The sequence below is a fragment of the Cervus canadensis genome, chromosome X (assembly GCF_019320065.1).
Source record: "Cervus canadensis isolate Bull #8, Minnesota chromosome X, ASM1932006v1, whole genome shotgun sequence".
NCBI classification, from domain to species: Eukaryota; Metazoa; Chordata; class Mammalia; order Artiodactyla; family Cervidae; genus Cervus; species Cervus canadensis.
The window spans coordinates 77,000,943-77,023,160 of NC_057419.1; the positions used below are offsets into that span (position 1 = coordinate 77,000,943).

General features: G+C 36.6%; 1 protein-coding gene across 1 annotated transcript in view; it reads left to right on the forward strand.

Moving 5' to 3' along the window:
• The first annotated feature begins 281 nt into the window (after positions 1 to 281).
• The window catches only part of CHM (CHM Rab escort protein), a 221,307-nt gene continuing 199,370 nt past the window's right edge, over positions 282 to 22,218 (forward strand). Inside the window, exon 1 of the mRNA XM_043459787.1 lies at positions 282 to 346. Coding sequence (XP_043315722.1) covers positions 298 to 346 — 49 coding nt within the window. The 5' untranslated portion in view covers positions 282 to 297. The remainder of the gene's footprint in view (positions 347 to 22,218) is intronic.

The following is a 22,218-nucleotide window of genomic DNA, read 5'->3' on the forward strand; positions in this document are numbered from 1 at the left end:
CAAGCAGTTCGCAGGTCTTCCCACCATTCGTCCTAGCCATCAGAGTAAAAATCTACAACTCTTTTCTACCTCAAAACTTCAGGCTAAATGCACTACTGTTCAGCCTGGAAAAGGAATGGAGCTCTTAATGTTCGATTAAAAAGTTTCAAATATAATGCTGTAGCCTCCTGCCTGGACCCACCACTCGAGAACTACAATACCCAGAATGCACTGTTTCCCTTCCGCCTCCTACCGCGGCAGCGCCGAACTTGATCTTATTTGCACAAGGAACAGTCACATGACACATTTCCTGTCAAGATGGCGGATAACCTCCCTTCGGAGTTTGATGTGATCGTAATAGGGACGGGTATGTGTGGCTCTGGTACTACCTGGACAAAGTGTAGGAAGTCTGTCCCATTCCTACCTTCTCTGTCAGGGGTGAGGGTCGGCGAGAAATGTTGGGGTCGAGTGTGGGAGGGAGGACGGAAAGGAAGTGAGGTAGTCTGGAGTCAACGCGGGACTTGGCGCTCCAGGGAGGGGCTTGGACCCGCGGTGCTTAGCGCCATTTGAGTAGGGGTCGATCTGGTTGATGCCGATTGCTGAGGTTGGTTGCTGCGGGGGATTCCTGTAATTTCCTTAGAGGGAGGAAGGTTTGCAGTGTCAAGAGAACGGAGGGTGGGAATTTTATCAATGGAGACACCATGGCATGACATTACTTCCTCGTTGATTTCGAAATGATATTCCCCATCATTTTGTCTCGCCATTTCATAGGAATTTTTCATATATTTATATAATCCTAGGGTTCAGTGCATTTCGGATACAGTTTGTTACTCAGTTGTTACCCATTTACGTTTAAATGTACTAAGGCGAGGAAGTGGATTCTTTTCTGTTGTGTTGAGAAGCCTGCTACTGCTACTGCTAAGTCGTTTCAGTCGTGTTCGACTCTGTGCGACCCCATAGACAGCAGCCCACCAGGCTCCCCCATCCCTGGGATTCTCCAGGCAAGAACACTGGAGTGGGTTGCCATTTCCTTCTCCAATGCATGAAAGTGAAAAGTGAAAGTGAAGTCGCTCAGTCGTGTCCGGAGCCTAGGGGGTTGTAATTTGTTGAGGTAGCCATTATTCCTGCTTTATGGTGCTGAAAGAAATAATTTTGCTTTCTTCTACCCACCTATCTACCCACAGCTAAATGAGCTGAAAACAAGGTCTGTGAGTCCAGTTCTAATGTGTGATCATATCTTTCTCTTGCTTGCCCATCGTTGATTCTTCATGGTTTGGGTGGTGCCAGAACTCCCTCTGCAGTTTCTAGTTGACAAATTACACGTACAACACGTGGCAGAAAACATTTGGAAAAAGTTGTTATTTTGTTTTTCTTGACAGTGTAAAGGGTGAATTTTAGATGGGATGAAATAATTTTTTGGGTGGGGTTTTGTCCTGTCTACAGAATGTGGTAGGCTGGAGAACCTCTGGTGAATGAGAGCCTGTCCATTGTGTTAATAAATTCAGCTCATTGTCTTCTCAAACGGTAGGAGCAGCCATGTTTCCAGGTTGGGAGTAAAAATAACTGCCTATTTTCGAGTGATTATTAATCCATGTGCCAAGCTCTTTACAAATGGTATATAATCCTCACAACTTTGTTAGAGTAGGTATTCTCTACACTTTACAGAGGAGGAAAAAGTTCTTAAAAAGGTTGCAGTTTGCTCAAGATCACACTGCTGGTAAATTTCCAAAAGTCCATTGTATACTAAAAGGAGAATCAGTAGTTCTGACACTCAGAATTAAACCATATTAATAGAAATAACTGGGAAAACTTGGTTGTAGACCTTGCTTGGCCATTAACCAACTGTGTGAATTTCTAGGGTTAGGAACTTAATCTCTCAGAGTCTCAGTTTCCTTGGTTTTGAATATAGGCAGTGTGAACTAAGTAACCTTTTCAGTATTGTCTAACAAAAAGTTCTCTTACTCTAGTTCTACATGGGTGATTGTTCTCAAAACAGCAAGGACATGTTTCTTCTCAACCTGAGAATTGCATGGCTACAAATAACCTTGATGTAGCTGCTATGAACAGATCTTGGGTAACAGCTGGAAGGAGTCAGTAGACTCTATTTATTCTCTCCAGTCTATCCTAAAACTTAGAACAATATCTATTTTAGAATAGTTGTTATAACATACTTGGGTCCTGTGTTACTCCCTTTTTTTGTTGTACTTTGGAAATTAGGGCGTGTTAAAAATTATTTTGTATCATTAAAATATTGTTTCTTGATTCAAATTTTAATTGATAAGTGGCAATTCTTATTATTAAGTGCTGTTAATTCTTATATAAGACTTCCCTGGTGGCTCAGATGGTAAAGCGTCTGTCTACAATGTGGGAGACCCGGGTTCGATCCCTGGGTGGGGAAGATCTCCTGGAGAAGGAAATGGCAACCCACTCCAGTATTCTTGCCTGGAAAATCCCATGGACGAAGGAGCCTGTTGGGCTACAGTCCGTGGGGTCGCAAAGAGTTGGACACGACCGAGCGACTTTTTTTGCTTATTTCAGTTTGTGATATGGACTATATCCGTCTTCTTGGAGTCTGTTGTGATAGAGGTAGGAAGAGTCTGTGGGTGATCCAGAAAATTGCATCAGGAAGCATCTGGTGTATTTGGAAAAAGATTCATTTTAGACTTATTTCCATGAGAGTAATGTTACTTCTCAAAGTATGGGAAGAACTTATTTGAGTTAGAGGTTTTCATATCACTTAGTGAACACTGTTTAACTTTTCAAGCACATTGTTTACATTTATGATTTGAAGTTTTGTATTTAGATAAAAGTCATTCTCAAATAAATGAATTCAATAATTATAATCACTATTGAATTGAATAGGTGATTTTTAATGTGTTTGGAATATTTTTCTTCTGAAATAGTATGCTGAAAGTGGCCTTTAAGATGTGTTTGCCTTAGTAAGTGTACTAGCTTGAGTCAATCATAGAAAAATCAGTGTTTCAAAGATTCAGTTTTGATAACAAAAGCAGAATTAATCATGTATGTATCAGAAACATGAAGAAATGGGCTATGAGATGCAGTTTTTCTTTTAGCAGATTTAGTTTTAGTTAAAATGTCATAAAGAAACAGTTGCTTTATCAAGTAAAATAACCTGTGGATATTATTTTAAATCCTTTTGGCCTTGATTAACTTGTTTTTCTCTTCATTCTTCATAATATAACATTTTCATTAAAGTCATGTTTTTAAGAGATTATGGGAAAATAATGATTTGTATGTATTTTCTTACTTAAGCCCATTTCCTCCTGGTTACAGAATACAGGAAATAATCTCTCAAACACCTGAAAACAGAAGAATAAGATAAAGTACTTAAACCATGCAAAATATAGAAGAAACTGAAATAAGGAAGGAGGGCCAAATGGAGCCTCAAGGGAGAGGACAGAAATGGAATAGTGACTCCAGTATAAAATTAAAAAAATTTTTAAAGTGAAAAAAAATCATGACAATTATCTTAAAAAATGGATGTAGAGATAAGTGTCTAGAAAGTGGCCTTTAGTTTGGGTGCACGGTTGTCATTTTTAAGACATTTGCCATTTATAAAGATATTTGAATAATAACTTTGTAGGTTACAGAGAAGTATCATTTGTCACAAGTTAAAAATTGTCCTAGTCACGTAATAACATAATAACACCTCACTGGAGGTGACTTATCTGACATCTTGTATAATCTGTAACCTCCAGCAGAGCCATCAACTCAACATAAGGGCAGGTGAGATGGAAGTTACAAGCATCATGGGATATTATTGGCATCATTTTTACATAGGGGAATCCCTCATTCTCTCACTTAGAGCATATTCATTCTTATTTTAGAAAATTCTAGCATGCTCAGAGCATATTAAGTGTTAGTCACTCAGTTGTGTCCGTCTCTGTGACCCCTTGAACTGTAACCCACCAGGCTCCTCTGTCCATGGGATTTTCCAGGCAAGAATATTGGAGTGGGTTGGCATTTCTTCCTCTAGAGAAGACACAGGAAATGTTAACAACTTCTGCAAAAGCTGTGTTTGGAGGTTATTAGACCTAAGTGACAGTTTATATCCTAATGTAAAAGGGGAGAGACAAACACCTAAAATGCAAACCTACATCAGGCAACACAATGATCTGGGACCATTTGGCATAGTGACAGACTACATAATTTTTAGAATTATTCAGCCCAGAACCTAGTCCCTGTTCTTGTGATGTTTACTGTGTTACTTATTCTGAGGAACTATTTGGAGTTCCTGACAGTCACATGCTCAGAGCTGTTCTAAGCCAATGTGGGCTTTTTGTTGCATCCGTCTTGCTTTCTGAAGACCACAGAGAGATTCATTCAGCATCCATTTCCTTTCTAAAGTACATCACACATACTATATTTTGGAGTTCTTCGCCTAAATAAACTGTGGAGTAGACTAGCTTAAACATTTTTCCTGCAGAGGATAAACACATGGATCCTTTTCATTTAAGAATTTTATTGCTAAACATTATGGGGAAAGAAATGAGATAAAAACAAATATGGGAGAAATTACAGGGATATTGCTCGTAAATCCTGACTGCCTTGCTATATCATGCTCAGCATAGTCCAGAATCAGTCACTGTAGCAACCTGGCATAAAGGGAATCACTTAACCTTCCTTCTAGGTGACTTTGGCAAGTTGCATAACATCTTGGACCATCGATTTGTTCATCTGTAAAGTGAGAGACTTGAATTAGGTGACCTCTAAGATAGGCATCTCCCAACTCTAAAATTTACCATTGTATGTGCCTAATTATGACACTGGGTCCTTGAGAAAAGACTAAATTTTATATAGTCCTCATTTGAAGTCAAGTCAGTGTTTTCAGAAATTTTTCTATCAAAGCAGCTTATAAAGAATCATTTTCTTGGAAATGATAAACTGCTTTCATCAGGAAAGATCATGTAGGTAGCACAGCTGAATTTCTTGATGTTCAGTTCAGTTCAGTCACTCAGTCGTGTCCGACTCTTTGCGACCCCATGGACTACAGCACACCAGGCTTCCGTATCTATCACCAACTCCCGGAGCTTGCTCAAACTCATGTCCATCGAGTCGGTGCTGCCATCCAACCATCTCATCCTCTGTTGTCCCCTTCTCCTCCCGCCTTCAATTTTTCCCAGCATCAAGGTCTTTTCTAATGAGTCAGTTCTTCTCATCAGGTGGCCAAAGTATTGGAGCTTCAGCATGTCCTTCCAATGAATATCCAGGATTGATTTCCTTTAGATTGGCAGGTTTGATCTCCTTGAAGTCCAAAGGACTCTCAAAAGTCTTCTCCAACACCGCAGTTCAAAAGCATCAGTTCTTTGGTGCTCAGCCTTCTTTATGGTCCAACTCTCACATCCATACATGACTAGTGGAAAAAACATAACTTTGATTAGACAGACCTTTGTCGGCAAAGTAATGTCTCTGCTTTTTAATATGCTGTCTAGGTTTGTCATAGCTTTTCTCCCAGGGAGCAAGGGTCTTATAATTTAATGGCTGCAGTCACCATCTGCAATGATTTTTGAGCCCAAGAAAATAAAGTCTGTCACTGTTTCCATTGTTTCCCCACCTATTTGCCATGAAGTGATGGGACCAGATGCCGTGATCTTAGTTTTTTGAATGTTGAGTTTTAAGCCACCTGTTTCACTCTCCTCTTTCACCTTTATCAGAGAGGCTCTTTAGTTCCTCTTCCCTTTTTGCCATAAGGGTGGTGTCATATGCATATTAAATGTAATTGATATTTCTCCCAGCAGTCTTGATTCCAGCTTGTGCTTCATCCAGCCTGGCATTTCGCATGATGTACTCTGCATATAAGTTACATAAACAGGGTGACAGTGTACAGCCTTGATGTACCTCTTTCCTAATTTTGAACCAGTCCATTGTTTCATGTCTGGTTCTAACTATTGCTTCTTGAAACATTGGGGGGCAGTAATGTTGTCGGGGGTATAGTTGAAACTGATTTTTACTAAATACCTGCTTATGCCAGACTTCCTGCCAAGTGATGTCTCATATATGTGTATTATTTAGTCCTTTCCTGGGATGCCTGTATGTGGTTCTAACATCAGAGGATGTCTATGCTTTATTTTTGCCTGTATTTCCAAAAATCCATGAACCTGTGGTCTAGAGCAGAGTTTTTGTTTTTTTTTTTTTAATTTGCAAGATGCCACCTATTTGTGGGTCATGGAATCAATTCCAGCATTTAAAAAGAACAGGTAGAATAGAATGTGTATTAGAATATATTATATGTAATAAGGATGAGTATAGTTTTATGGAACATATTTCATGTGTGTATCACTGAAGCACACCCACATACATATATTCGTATATATTTAAGGGGATTGGCTAAGGGCAAAAAGTTTTAAAGTTTAGAGAATATTGATTAACTGAATAACATGGTAGGAATGAAAGTAGTATTTTAAAAGTCCTTTTGTTTTATAAATGCTATACCATCCATATGTTCTGTTTAGTTTGACATATATGTATCTCATTTGAGAGCATCGTGTAGTGCAGAAGTCCCTGATCTTTTTGGCACCAGGGACTGATTTTGTGGAAAACATTTTTTCCATGGATGGGGGACAGGATGGTTTGGGGATGATACAAGTGCATGACATTTATTGTGCACTTTATTTCCATTATTATTACATCCGCTCCACCTCAGATCACCAGGCGTTAGATCTCAGAGGTGGGATAACCTGGTTTAGTGATTGACAGTGTGGCTCTGAAATTGGACAGACTGTGTTTGAATCAGTTATGACTCTTGTGCCACGTTACACATGTTCTTTAATGTCTTAAGTTTCTTAGCTCTAAAAGAGAGTAAACCTCAGACAGCTGTGTTGAGGATTCAGTGGAATAATTATTTAAAATGCTTAGTAGGTGTTCAGAAAACGTAGTTGAAATTTATAGCCCATACTGTTGGATTGAGAGGCTTCTATCACCACTGCTGTCAAGGAGTGAAGGCTTCTTAGGAAAGGCTCATGGTTTCCATGGAGAGCAGCGGAAAGATTCAGGTGTCTGAGTCATTGTCTTTCTCATTGGCTGTTTGGTGGGAAAGACCTTTGTGTGTCTATTACCACTATTTCTATCAGACTTCTTAACTGATGATTTTCTTTCATTTTCTTTTCTCTGTTTTGTTCACCAGCTTGCATCATTTGTTATTTGTTTTGCCTGATGGTTTTGAACAGGTTTATCTTGTTTGAGGCATAGTATGAAACTCTTGTCAGTGTAAAATGCTGAAGGAACTAAAGAAAGCTTAGAGGTTTTGCTGTTTGAAAAATGCTTTGCAATTCTTCAGCCATTTATTGATGGAGAAGTATGTCTTTTGTGTTGTCAATACCTAGAAAAGTAAAGGGAATTATATAACTGTGGAGAAGATTCTTTGGGAGAGGCTTACTCTTCCCTGTAAATCATAAGTTTGAACCAGTCCCTCAGAGAGAGCTGCATCTGTAACCAGAGTTCTCTCTGCAGCATCGTTTTCATCTCCCGTGCCTCATGTCATTTTCTCGTTTTCTCCAGTGTTCTCATGATGTTTTGGGTAACTCAGGCTACAGCAATTAAAATCAAATACGGCTGCTTGCCATCACATTCTCATGTTTAACATAAAATTCCAATGCACAGAAACAATTATAATTCCATATAATTGACCTGTTACTCACGCTGTTAAGTTTCAGTGCAATCTTCTAACTGAAAAGTTAGGCTTTGTAACTATGTAAATGGTTTAAAATGGTCTATGTAAATGGTTTAAAACCTAGAACAGCTTAAAAATCACTAACACTTCTCAGTTTATATTCATATGTATATTACAAACTATATATATGTATATGTACACATATATTATGCGTAAATGCCAGAGAGATTGGAAACATTTGGGGGATATTTAGTTGTGACAAACAAAATAGGGATACTTTTGAAAGATTGATTTATTGTCATTTTTGCTTTTCTGATAATCTTATTAAAAGGCAGTGTAAAAGATGAGAATTTATCACAGATAGTGACTTCTCCAAGTATGATTATAAGAACTATTGTGTTATTCATAATGAGACTATTTAAAAACTAGTTTGAAAATAGAAAGGTGAAGAGACCAGGGGCAACTTTGCCCGTGTGGTGCTTCACACGAGTGTTTGATCTTATATTGGATTTTTACCAAGAGTTTAAGTGAATAATGTCATACCATTTGACTGATTTCATTTATATCACGTTTATAAAAGTACAAGTATCTGCTTTTTCTCCTGAGTAGTGTTCATACATATCTTTTTTGTCCAGCCCAGTGTTCATGTTGAGTTACAGTGGCTTTTGGTTAATGGCAATTTTAGTCATTTTGTATTGCTTTGAACTATTTTGGGTCATGTATCTGTGATCTGAATTTGGATATTTGTTAAACTGCTTTTCGATATATGCATTTAAAATAATTGTGATGGAAAAGCTTGCACAAAATAACGTGTAGGGATATAACATTTTACATACAGATACCAAGCACATTAGGAAGATGCTGAGTTGTGTTCTAATCCTTAGTTTTCTATGTTTGGCATGAGCTATCTAAGCTAAATAGATGACAGAAAATTAAATTTAGTATATACAACACACTGTTAAACAAATGTATGAAATTATTTCTAGCATTTGTTATATGTGAGTACTATATTAAGCCCGTAAAGTACATTATCTCATCTGATTCTCACAGTAACCTTGTCTGTTGCTAGATGCTTATTGTTATCTCCATTTTACAAATGTGGAACCTAAGACTTAGTTAAGTTTGACTGAGGTCAGACTGTTAAGACTGAAGTTGCTCTGGCCAGGTGTTGTTAGATTGAACTGGTTGTATTTTTCCATGTGAAAAAATATCTTATATTGTCAAGGTTAGATTATTGTGTTTTACTTTAGTGGTTGGCAATTGCTTCATTTTGGGGTGTTACTGTTGTTGGCATTAAAGTCCTGATGCCAGAGAAGCCTTGTGATGTTAACTCATTATTGATAGCATCATGACGTCTGTTGCCATCTTGCAAACCTTTTGATGAAGGTGAACCAAATGACCTGGTTGTGTTTATCCCTTAAAACTGAAAAAACAGAATCAGCCACTGAAGTAATGGCAAGAAATGGGGTCAGAGAATACAGTCATATTTCCACTTGAAAATCTGTTTCCCTAAGAATTATTCACTGATTACAAGATACATAATTTTCCACAGAAATAAAATCATTGTTAGAAATGCCCTATAGGTTATTTGTGTGTGTGCAAGGGTTTGCCATTTTGTCATTTAAATTTTTATTTTTAGTTTTATGCACTTGTAGATTAAGTTTTCAAGATCAAGTATGGGACTTATTGTTCTGTTCATGAAGCTTTTTTTTTTTTTTGGTTGGTTGGTTCTTTTGGTTCCTATAATTGTCAACAGTTGTCAGCACTTACAGTGGACTCATCCTGTTAATAATTGACAGAGTGGATGTGGTAATATCTTTTCCCTCCAAGGGCCCTGTCATTAACAAATAATAATAATAACTAACACTTTTATGTTTATATTTCCAGACCTTTTCTCACTTTGTGTGTATAGATGTGTGTATGCTATTCTGTTTTTCAGTTCACAGCGTTATGAATATCATTTCATAATAGCCAAATCTTCATCCTCAGTGTCTTAAAAAAATAACTTATTATTTGGAGATAATTTTAGATTCATATGCAGTTGTAAGAAATAGTATAGAAAGATCGTGTATATATTTCATCCAGCGTTCCCAAGTGGTAAGTAGCATCTTGCATAAATATGTGTAATACAACCAGGTAATTGATCTTATGCAATGACCTTATTCAGATGTCACCAGTCTTACATATACTTGTGTGTGTATTCAGTTCTGTGTAATTTTATCACATGTGTAGATTGTTGTCAAATCCAGATACAAAACAGTTTCATCATAGTCTCTCATGATATCTTTTTATAGCCACAAACACTTCCATCCTTCCTACGTCTCTAAATCCTGGCAACGCTTTATCTGTTCTTCATTTCTATGATTATGTCACTTCCAAAAGCTTATTAAATGTCATTTTTAGTAGATGATTAGTAAATACACTAGTATTTCTATAGATGTCCTGTAATTTATTTAAATTATCAACTTTTTTTGGACATTTAAAGTTTTCAGTTTTTCACTTTCATGAAGTGATACTATGATGAACATGCTGTACCTAAACCTTTTGTATATATTTAGTTACTTCCTTAGGATAAATACCTAGAACTGTAAATGTTAAATTGAATTTTAGAGGGTGGTTATGTAAAGATTTTGATTTGTATTGATGAATTACCTTAAGGAAAGTTTGCTAATCTAGTATCACTAGCGGAGTATGAGAATGCTTACTTTCCCATAGTCTTTCAGTATTTTCTATGAATGTCAACATCATAGCCAGAAAATATTTCCTTGTCTGAATTTACAGTTTCAGATTATAAGTGAGATTATTTAATAGGTATGTTGGTCAATTATGTTTCTTTTATTCATTGCTTTTACCCATGTTCCTATTGTGTGATTTTTTTTCTTTTCAATATGTAATAATTCTTTATATATTAAAAGCTTTAATTCTTTGTTAGGTATTTTATAAATTTGCCTTCTATTTTCATGGCAGTTTTTCATGTGTGAAACTTGATAATTTTTAAGTATCTATCAATTTTTTTTCCTTCTATGGTTCCTGCCTTTGGAGGTATGCATAGAAAAGCCTTCCCCTCAAAGATTAAGTAAATATTGACTGTTTCTTTTTAATATTTTATATCTTACATTTAAATTTTAATACACCTGAGATTTACTTTATTCTAGAATATGAGGGTTTTTCATACTAAATCATTAACTTGTTATTCTAACACCATTGATCTATTTTTACTCCACTAATTGAAATATTGCCTTTATTTTTTCATTATAGGAACAATTTTTGACCTTTCTGCCAGTAATCTGAGTGTCTCTTTGAGTATAGTTGGAACTGTTAAGTGGAAACAGATGAATCATCTGATCTGTAGAGAAATGATAACTTTTCCTCTTTGAAATCTCAAGAAACGAAATGTTAAAATATATAAAAAATTATAGCATCTATTCTGAAAAATAGCAAACTAAAAGAAAAAGGAAAACAGAGTAGGAATATTTGTAATTCATAACAAAGGACTAATTACATACAAATAATACCTTCAAATTTGTATGAAAAACATCAAGATCTCTACAGGTGAGATGGGCAGAAAATGTAAACAGACAAGAGGAGTTACAGATAGTTGACAAACTGTGGGGAAAATATTTTTCCTGATCAGTAGTCAAGTGCAAAATAACCTAATAGTTAAAAACATTAAAAACACACAAAAACACAAAAAGTTTTTACAAATCTAATCTTTTAAAAACATTAACATCAACTAATTGTTGATAAAGTTGTATTCAGTTGAAATGCTGATGATATTATAAATTGGGACAATGCTTTGGCAAAGTAATACAATGATTTGTCCTAAGAATTGTACATATGTTTATTCTATTAGACTCAGTAACTCCAGATCTGAGAATTTATTGTGAGAAAATCACTTAATAGAGGTAAAAAGCTACAAGGGTGACAGCATCTATTTTAAAGCTGCTTTTCATAGTAAAATTTGTAAATAATATAATGTTGTATATTGGAGAGCCCCAATGTCTCAAAGGAGTCTGGTGGGTGGATGGAGTAGGCAGTTTTATAATATTGCTCAGGATATTTTTTATTACAAGATATCATACATACAAATGAAATGTGTGTGTGTGATATCTATATATCTATATGTATATATATATATAATTTCTTTCTTTCAATGAACAATAGCAAAGTGAGTGACATGTATGTATGACCCAGCTGAAGAAAAAGAGCATTACCAGAACCTTGGGAGCTCCCTGTATGTATATGTATCACTGTCCATCTTCCCTTCCTTTCCCATGCCATAACCATTATGACAAAGTGCTTTAATTGTTCTCTTGTTTTTTGTGAAGTGTTTTATATTACATGTGTATATCCCCAAACCACATGTTGTTAGTTTTTTTCTGTTTTTGACACTTGTCAAAAATTCTGTGTGTTCTTTCCGTGACGTGCTTTCCTTGATAAATGTTATGCTTGTGAGATTCATCTGTACAGATGCATTTAGTGGTAACTCCCCCTCCCCTACCCACAGCTATTAGTATTTCGTAGTATTCTAGGATTGCAAATCTTCAACTTCAGTCGGTCATGCATATTCATCAAAATAATTGTATTTATTTGACCTTCAGTTTTCAGCTTTTCAAGCCCCTGTCTCCCTTAGGAAATATATAAAGTCGTAAACACACTCACACATTCACGACACAATAAGATCATTAAGTACGTGTTTTTCTGCAACTTTTTCAGTACATAAGTCTCACCTTTCTTTTCATTCCAGTAGTTTTATCTTATCTAGCACACAGACTGTATTTAACTTTTGTAAGGTATAGTTCAGGCCCAGGCAGAAAAGATTGAGAGACTACCTCAACGGAAGTAGGTTACCTTTATTCAGGCAAGGAGTCTGCCTAATGACCAGGCTGAGCGCAAGAGGGATCAGGGAGGCTTCATATTTTTTTTTGTTTTTTTTTTTTTTTTTTTTATTAGTTGGAGGCTAATTACTTCCAACATTTCGGTGATGTTTTTGTCATACATTGATATGAATTCACCATAGAGTTACGCGTAATTCCCCATCCGCATTCCCCTCTCCACTCCCTCTCCACCTGATTCCTCTGGGTCTTCCCAGTTGGCACCAGGCCCGGCACTTGTCTCATGCATCCCACTGGGGCTTTTTGGTGATCTGCTTCACCACGATAATATACATGCTGTTCTTTTGAAAAATCGCAGATGAATGGATAAGGAAGCTGTGTACATATACACCATGGAATATTACTCAGCCGTTAAAAAGAATTCATTTGAATCAGTTCTAATGAGATGGATGAAACTGGAGCCCATTATACAGAGTGAAGTAAGCCAGAAAGATAAAGAACATTACAGCATACTAACACATATATATGGAATTTAGAAAGATGGAGCCTTCATATTTAAAGGAAGATTTGTGGAAGCAATGAGGGAAACGTTAATCAGGCTTTTTTTGGGTATTCTTTAGTTGAGATGGCATTTGTAGTTGGGCAGGGGGTGATAAGTCTTCTGGGCAGGGGGTGATACGTCTCTGGTAGATGTAGGGGGTGGAAGGTTTCTGGACAGGGGGTGATAAGTCCCAGATAGATACAACTGGTCTGGAGCATCAGGGCAGGAACTAAAGTTCAATTTTGTTTTCTCTGAAGTTAGATGATTCAGCAAGGGCCTTTGAGACTGTTGTTTTCTTTTCTAGGCCCAAAGACTCCTTCAGCTTTCCACATTTTCCCACCCCAAAATACCCTTTACAGCTGGTATATACAAACTTGTGTCCAATTCATTATTATGTATTGCTTCTGGTTGATGTGTCCTGTAAATCTGTTTTATTCTGGCGTAATTTTTTTTTTTTTAAGTGATGACTGAGATGTCAAAGAGAGACTAGGCCTGTGATCCTTCCCTTTTAAATTTGGCTGCTTTCTTGCTCATAGTATCATTTACCTTGTTCCTCTAGACTGTCTTTCCTATAAACTGAAATATATATCTAAAGGCTTGGTGGATTCAAGGTTAACATTTTTGGCTAGGACATCTTTGGTGATATAGATATCATGTTGAATCATATCAGAAGACACAAAATATCTGGTTGATCCATTGTGAGTGTTGCTAAGATTGACCCAGGATTAGGATGATGACAATATGATGCCTCCATTGTATGGATGTAGTTTTCCCTTGTGTATTGAAAATAATCTGTATATTGCTTCTGGCACTATGCAAAAAACACTGTTTGATACCAGGTATTCACAGCATTGTTTTAAAATTGATTGATAGTCCTTATATGAGTAAGTATTTTCATTAGTACTTGTAAAATGATGTTTTTGTTTAGGTCTTTGATTCCTTCTACATTTAATAGCTACCACTGAATGCCAATTTCTTAGTTTACAAAGAGGAACATACCTGTATAGCATTATTGTGCTGTGCTAAGTCGCTTCAGTTGCATCTGACTCTTTTCGAACACAGGGACCATAGCTCGCCAGGCTCCTCTGTCCATGGGATTCTCCAGGCAAGAATACTGGAGTGGGTTCTCATGACCTTCTCCAGGGGATCTTCCTGACCCAGGGACTGAACCTGCCGTTTTATTGTCTCCTGCATTTTCTGGTTGGTTCTTTACCACTAGTGACACCTGGGAAGCCCTTTATAGCATTATTGGTATCTACCAATAAGGACCTATTTCCAAGATTCAAGTCATTTGGGAAACTGAATTAATTGTAAGATTACCTAATGGAGATGGACAAAGAGATTTAGATGTCCTGAGGCAGGATAGTACTTAAGAACATAGACTCTGGGGCCAGACTAGATAGGTTCCAATATTAACTTTGCCATTTACTGGGTATGTGACTTTGGGTACAGTACTTAAGCCCTGATGTCTGTTTTCCCATCCTTTACTGCCTAATGTATACCTGTGGACAAAGAATAGTAAGTAAAGGAAAAATGAAAAAAAAAATTGTTAGGGGTTGGGTTATGGGTGAGTAAAATATTTTCCTTAGCATTGTGTCATATTTGCAGTGTAAAAGAGAAAAGTCATGCTGATTTTTAGATGTTTTTAATGTGTATTTTCAAGTGCAAGATCATTGACAAATGACTCACAAACCTTTTACATTGATTTTGGTTTATCCCTCTTGTTACAGTGTTTTAGAAATTCTTAATGCAATAAAATTGTTATTTTCATTAGATAAGATTTTATGTTTTATTTTAGTAAACTCAGTATAATCACTGTTCAGCTTTTTAATAAATAGTATAAAATATTATCCTCAATGTTTTCTCAATGAAATGTAGCCAATTTTTTCTTAGATACATAATAAGACTAAGTTTAAAACTTAATTTGAAGTGGTTTACCTCAAGGAATGATATATAGTAACAAATTCATAGACTCTTTCAAAATTTAGTTCATAAGGATCATAAGGTTTATCTCTATACTTTTTAAAAAAATGGATTTCATGAAAGGATTCGTATAAGGAAGAAAGGTTATTTGTTGCTTGATCTTGGAATAAGCACAATCTCTCTTATCTATTTTAGTCTCATAGCTTTATAAGTAATACACTAAAGATCATTTTTCTTCTGTGACGCCTAAGTAAAATATGTTCTGAACAAGAGACTTTATTTTCCTTTTCACAAGTTAAATATTGCTATTAAATTTGAAGAGAGCTCAGCTGGGATATCCTTCACTGTGAAAGATGATTTTAGTCATTTAAATTGATAAAACAGAAATACTAGCATTAAGAAAATCAAGTGAAAGTTAATTGTAGTTGAATCTGCTTATTTTATTTCCTGGTATGAAATAGGTTTTTGTCAAATATTTACATTACTTAGTAAAACTTTCATTAAGAGATTTGAGTTGATACAGTTTTCTCAGTTTAAATAACAAAATACTAAATGTCTGTTTTCCAAGGGATTATTTTATTTCATAGACCCAGCCTTTCATTATCTCACTAAATTTGGTATTAAATTTTATTTTTTAAACGTTTTATTATGGCCAGTTTCAAACATAAAAAAAAATAGAATAATAAAACTGTCATGTACCAGTTTCCCAGTATCAACTCTTATCAATTTGTGGCCTATCTCTTTCATTTGGTACTGTCTGCCTTCTCATTTCAGCGTCAAATCCTGGATTATTTTAATGAAAATCCTATATGTCATATTGTTCCATCTGTAAATATTTCAATATGTATCTAAAAGATAAGGGCTCACCTTTTAAAAAATAACCACTGGGCTTCCCAGGTGGCCCAGTGGCAAAGAATTCACCTGCCAATGCAAGAGACACAGATTCAATCCCTGGGTTGGGAAGATCACCTGGAGAAGGAAATGGTAGCCCACTCCAGTATTCTTGCCTGGAAGATTCCATGGAGATAGGAGCCTGGTGGGCTACAGTCTGTGGGGTCGCAAAGAGTTGGACATGACTGAGCACTCACTCACTCACTCCCAATAGTTACTCCTCCATGCAGGAATTTACCTAGAAGGACAGTTTTTCATTTTCCTGAGTTCATAGGGCCCAACTCCATCCGCACTTTCTCACCTCTCTAGCATTCCCAGGGGTTCCTTTGCACTCATCCACAGCCTGGAGTCTGTAATGTCCTCTCCCACTTGCTGCTGTTATTCTCAGAATGACCTCCCAAGCTTCCAGTGAGTACCTGATAGCAATTTTGGGGTTTTCTGGCCACCAATGCTGTCACACATTTCTTTGTCTTCTGGTCATTTTCCTTGTACAGTTTCTTATACCATGCGGATTTTATAGCTATTGAAAGTTCCTAATGACCCACTTGTATTTTGGAGTTCATCACAATATTTTGTCATCTATCTTTGTTGTAGATATTGTCCCTGGGTGTTTGGTTTTGGTATCCTGGTTGCACTGTCTATTTTTATGGGGGTCTCAGGGGGAGATTCAGAAACTTTGCTCCTAATGCCATCTTCCCTGAATCCTGTTTTTAAGTTCAAACCATTTGTATAAGAACAGAGGCCAAGTTGTTGATCTGTCGCTAACATTCATCTCTGAGACCTTGCAACAAACCTTACAGGTCACTTACTTCCAGTTCTTCATTTTATCTATAAGGATATTTATAAGGAAGCTGAATTCCAGAGAGGCTAAGTGACTTTTCAGCTATTTACTATAAGCCTGAAAAAAAGAATCCAGTTTTCCTAATATTGAAACAGTGCTGTTATTCAGTCAGTCAGTTCAGTTGCTCAGTCGTGTCCAACTCTTTGCGACCCCATGGACTACAGCATGTCAGGCTTCCCTGTCCATCACCAACTCCTGGAGCTTGGTTAAACTCATGTCCATTGAGTTCATGATGCCATCCAACCATCTCATCCTCTGTCGTTCCCTTCTCCTTCTTGTGGCTTAGCTGGTAAAGAATCCACCTGTAATGCAGGAGACCTGGGTTTGATTGCTGGGTTGGGAAGATCCCCTGGAGAAGGGAAAGGCTACCCACTCCAGTATTCTGACCTGGAGAATTCCATGGACTCTATAGTTCATGGGGTCACAAAGAGTCGGACACGACTGAGCAACTTTCACTTCACAGTGCTCTTATTAGACATTCCTAAAAATTCATATGAATAAAGCTAGTGGAGGTGATGGAATTCCAGCTGAGCTATTTCAAGTCTTGAAAGATGATGCTGTGAAAGTGCTGCACTCGATATACCAGCAAAATTGGAAAACTCAGCAGTGGCCACAGGACTGGAAAAGGTCAGTTTTCATTCCAATGCCAAAGAAAGACAATGCCAAAGAATGTTCAAACTACCACACAATTGCGGTAGTTTGAACTTAATCTCACACACTAGCAAAGTAATGTGAAAATTCTCCAGGCTAGGCTTCAATAGTAGGTGAACCAAGAACTTCCAGATGTTCAAGCTGGATTTAGAAAAGGCAGAGGAACCAGAGATCAAATTGTCAGCATCCGTTGGATAATCAAAAAAGCAAGAGAATTCCAGAAAAACATCTACTTCATTGTTTACGCTAAAGCCTTTGACTGTGTGCATCATAACAAACCGTGTAAAATTCTTCAAAAGATGGGAATACCAGACCACCTGACCTGCCACCTGAGAAATCTGTATGCAAGTCAAGAAGCGACAGTTAGAACTGGACATGGAACAATTGATTGGTTCAAAATTGGGAAAAGAGTACTACAGGGCTGTGTGTTGTCTCCTTGCTTGTTTAACTTATATGCAGAGTACATCTTGCAAAATGCCAGACTGCATGAAGCACAAGCTGGACTCAAGATTGCTGGGAGATATATAAATAACCTCAGATATGCAGTTGAAACCAGTCTAGTTCTGTGTAATTTTCTTTCCATTCTGGTCTTTACTAGTTATAAATAACACATGAAGTGACTTCCAAGGTAGAAAGTAAGAATCCATTTAGAAATGTTCTAGAAAATAAAGAGTGATTTATAGTTTCATATGATTTGGGCTGCAAGCACTCAGGCTTTGCCAGGTCATCAGAGTCCTGTCAGGGGAATCTGTTATTTATTGTTTGATATGCTGGGAGTGGTGTAAGTACTTAATGTTTATCTTATGTAAGTATAGTGTTAGGAAAAATCAATTCCAGGTATGATACAGTTTTAAGAAAGATCATAGGGAACTAACCTAAATATTATAGTTGTAAGGGATGAAGTTCAACATTAAGGATTTGGATTAAAGGGTTTTTGAAAAATGAATAAATAATAGTTGCATTCCTATAAAATATTTTAGATGAGATTCTTGAAAATACTAATTTCGTACCTTTTTGGTGCTGATTTTAGCTTAGCCCTGTTTGATAGTGAAACATTTCTATTTTATCTAGATGTATTTTGGAAAACTATAGGAAGATGGGACTAAACATATTTGTTATATGATCACAAAACATTCTACAAACTTATAATATATTTTTTCTAGTTGCCAACTTTATAACAACCTCAGCTGAGAAGGAAGTGATGTTAGAAACCTCAGTTTGCCCTGTTGCAAGCTGTTATGAAATGCTAATGTAATACTTAATATTTAACTGTGTTTGACAGAATTAACTTGCTGGTAAAAGTTGTTGATCTTGCATCAGATTTATAAATTTTCCTATAGTCCTTTGGCAGATTATTTATTTGAAACAGCCTCACAAATGAATTTAATGATCATATTTAATGTTGTGAAATGTTTAAATGATATCATGTTTGATGAACTTCTATAGCATAAATCTAGGAAAGGCTTATAGTATACATATAGAAAAGGTTATTGGATTTAAAAAAAAAAACATTTTAAGTTGTTAGATCTTCAAGGATAACTTAATAATGAGCAAATGACTTATTTTCCCCCATCAAATATTAGGTTGGTACAAAAAGTAATTGCAGTTTTGGACCATGAATTTCAAATCATTGTAACTAGGCTCAAACACATCTTTATTAATCAAAATAGGAATCATTACAGTCAACACATTTTTGCCAACAAGAAATAAGTTTGTTTATTCCTGTAGCATAAAAATCTGTGCTTAGGGATTTGACGAACTCTTGGAAAGCATTTTCTGTCTCCTGCCGGTTGTGGAAGCATTTTCCCAGCAAAAAGTTGTTGAGATGCTTGAAGCAGTAGTTGGTTGGCGAGAGGTCAGATGAATATGGCAGACGAGGCAAAACTTTGTAGCCCAATTTGTTCAACTTGTGAAGCATTGGTTGTGGTGCATGCAGTTGGGTGATGTCGTGGAGAAGAATTGGGCCCTTTCTGTTTACCAATGCCGGCTACAGGCATTGCAGGTTTTGGTGCATCTCATCGATTTGCTGAGTATACTTCTCAGTTGTAATGGTTTCACCAGGATTCAGAAAGCTGTAGTTGATCAGATGGGCAGCAGACCACCAAACAGTGACCATGACCTTTTTTTGGTGCAAGTTTGGCTTTGGGAAGTGCTTTGAAGCTTCTCAGTCCAACCACTGAGCTGGTCATTGCTGGTTATCATATAAAACCCACTTTTTGTTGTACATCACAATCAGATCAAGAAAAGGTTCATTGTTCTTGTTAGAATAAAAGAAGATGACACTTCAGAATGATTTTTTTGATTTTTGGTCAACTCATGAGGCACCCACTTACCGAGCTTTTTCACCTTTCCAGTTTGCTTCAAATGCCATGCGACCGTAGAATGGTTGATGTTGATTTCTTGGGCAACTTCTTGTGTAGTTGTAAGAGGATCAGCTTCAATGATGCCCTTGGTTGTTGTCAGCTTCCCACGGCTGACTACCGTGCTCCTCATCTTCAAGGTTCTTGTTTCCTTTGCAAAATTTCTTGAACTACCGCTGCATTGTACATTCATTAGCAGTTCTTGGGCCAAATGCTTTGTTAATGTTGCGAATTGTCTCTGCTGCTTTACGACCAATTTTGAACTTTAATAAAAAAAATCGCTCAAATGTGCTTTTTGTCTTAACATTTCTGTAGTGTAAAATAAATGCAAAATAAACAAGTAATGTCATTAGCAAAAAAAATAAAGTGAGAAATATGTATTAAGATGATGTATAACATAGCCACATTTATTTAAGAATGTATTCCAGTATCAAACAGGAAAGTTCAACAATGCAAAACTGCAGTTACTTTTGTACCAACCTAATAACTCTAACTCGATAACTTCAGGTTTGTTATTGAAGGGATGGGAAGAGAAGGAAAGGGAACTGACATTGAATATAAGCAATATGCTTGGAGACTCTGTGTAAGGTGTTTTATATCATTTTTACCCTATTCCTCCCTATACCCCTATGAGATAATTATTAGCCTCATATTATGGTTGAAAACATTGTACTTGTATATTTGTACTCAAAGTCTTTACAGTGTGTTTCCAGTGTAATGCTGTGTGATTTGACCCTGATCTAAGGTGTATGTTAAAGTCGTTCAGTCGTGTCTGACCCTTTGCAACCCCACGGACTATACAGTTCATGGATTTCTCCAGGCCAGGGTAGCCTTTCCCTTCTCCAGGGGATCGTCCCAAGCCAGGGATTGAACCCAGGTCTCTTGCATTGCAAGCCGATTCTTTACCAGCTGAGCCACCAGGGAAGCTGATCTAAGGTATTTGTTTCTAACTCATGTCTGGCTTTCCCTTGTGGGAGAGACTGTATAATTCATTGTAAGCCTATGTATATTCCATATAAAAATGCCTCACAGGGATGTTGTGTGAATTTGAGTAATGATTCAGAAGTAAGTAGTTCACTTTTTATGATGCCAAGTGTTAAAAAAAGCATTGTTTTGAAATTAGTCAAGGGTTTAACAGCTATTAAAATTGAGCTTATAAATATTAATTTAAACAAAACAAGCAGTTACATATTTTGCTAAATTGTAAGTAAGACCAGAAAGTTTAATTATGTAAACTTTTCCAAAATAGGAATTTAAGAAATGTGAAAGCTAAAGCTTCAGTTTTATGCAAGTTCATCCTTCATGCTGTGACTAGAGATATTTTTCTGAAATGCTGATTTGATCTTGTTCTTATGGCTAAAATCTTAGACTCCCTATTGCTTACAGGTTCAAGTTCAGATGCCACAGTTTGGCTCCAGCTACTCTTTGGGGCATTACTTTTTGATACTCTCTTCCTTCACCCTTTGCCAAGAGTATTCCCTTCCACTTTCTTCTTCTACAGTTTTCAGTTGGGTGATTATAGATCTGAAGGACCAAGCTGGTTTATTTCCCCTGCTCTTCAGAGCTTTCCATGACTATCCTTTACAGAGGGAATGCTTCTTTCCTTTGTGTTCCTTTAATGGTTTTAATTACATTTATTATTTTAAACCTTTTAAATTGTTGTTGTTTAGACTCTGAGCTCTTTTAGGCTAGAAATTACCTTTATTTATTTATTTATTTTTCTCACTACCTATCACAGTCTGTTCTGTCCCTCCCTTTTCCCATTACCTTATCTCTTCCTTTTCTTCCTTCAAACAAATGTTTATAGAGAATCCACTGTGTGCCTCCTCTGTTCAAGGCACTTGGTGTTTATTGAATGAGTGGGAAGAAGTATGAAATCCTGGCCAGGAAAACTTTAGCTGTGTTATTAGCCTGTTGTTTTAATCTTTCTAAGCATGAGGATAATAGGCCCTTGCCATTTAACATTGAAATGGTCTATTGCTTTCACCAACTTGTGTGGGACTATTAAGGGAAAACACAAATGATGGTCATTTTGGTTTTGTGTGATTTGGATTCAGATCATGTTCAGTATTGAAATCTGTTCTTGGCTTTGCTTTGTCAGTAGAGACATGACTTCTGACAGTGTTGATTGCAGCATTGGAAATAACCACATGCCTATTTGCCTATCCAAGGTAACAGCTAATTTGAGCCAGACAGAGGAGAGTAATTTTATTACTGTTTGCCGTTGGAGTTGGCATCTGGTAAAAATGGGTGTATGTTTGGAGTAGTATTTAGGTGAAAATATACTGCTTCTAAAATACCTCTCTGAAGAGAATAAAAGTAGGTATTCTTTATAGAGCAAATACCCTCTGCTAACAATTAACAATCCTCCAAGGTAGATGGTGGTATTTCCATTGATGGATGAGGAAATAAAGGCCTGAGGTCGCAGAGCTAGTTAAGCAGCAAAACTAAAATTCAAACTTAGCTCTGTCTGACTGGGACCAGGCCCGTTTCATTATGTTACCATCCTGCCCTTACATCCTCATTCTCAGTCTCAAGTCCAAATTGGAGAGAGTGAATTTATCATG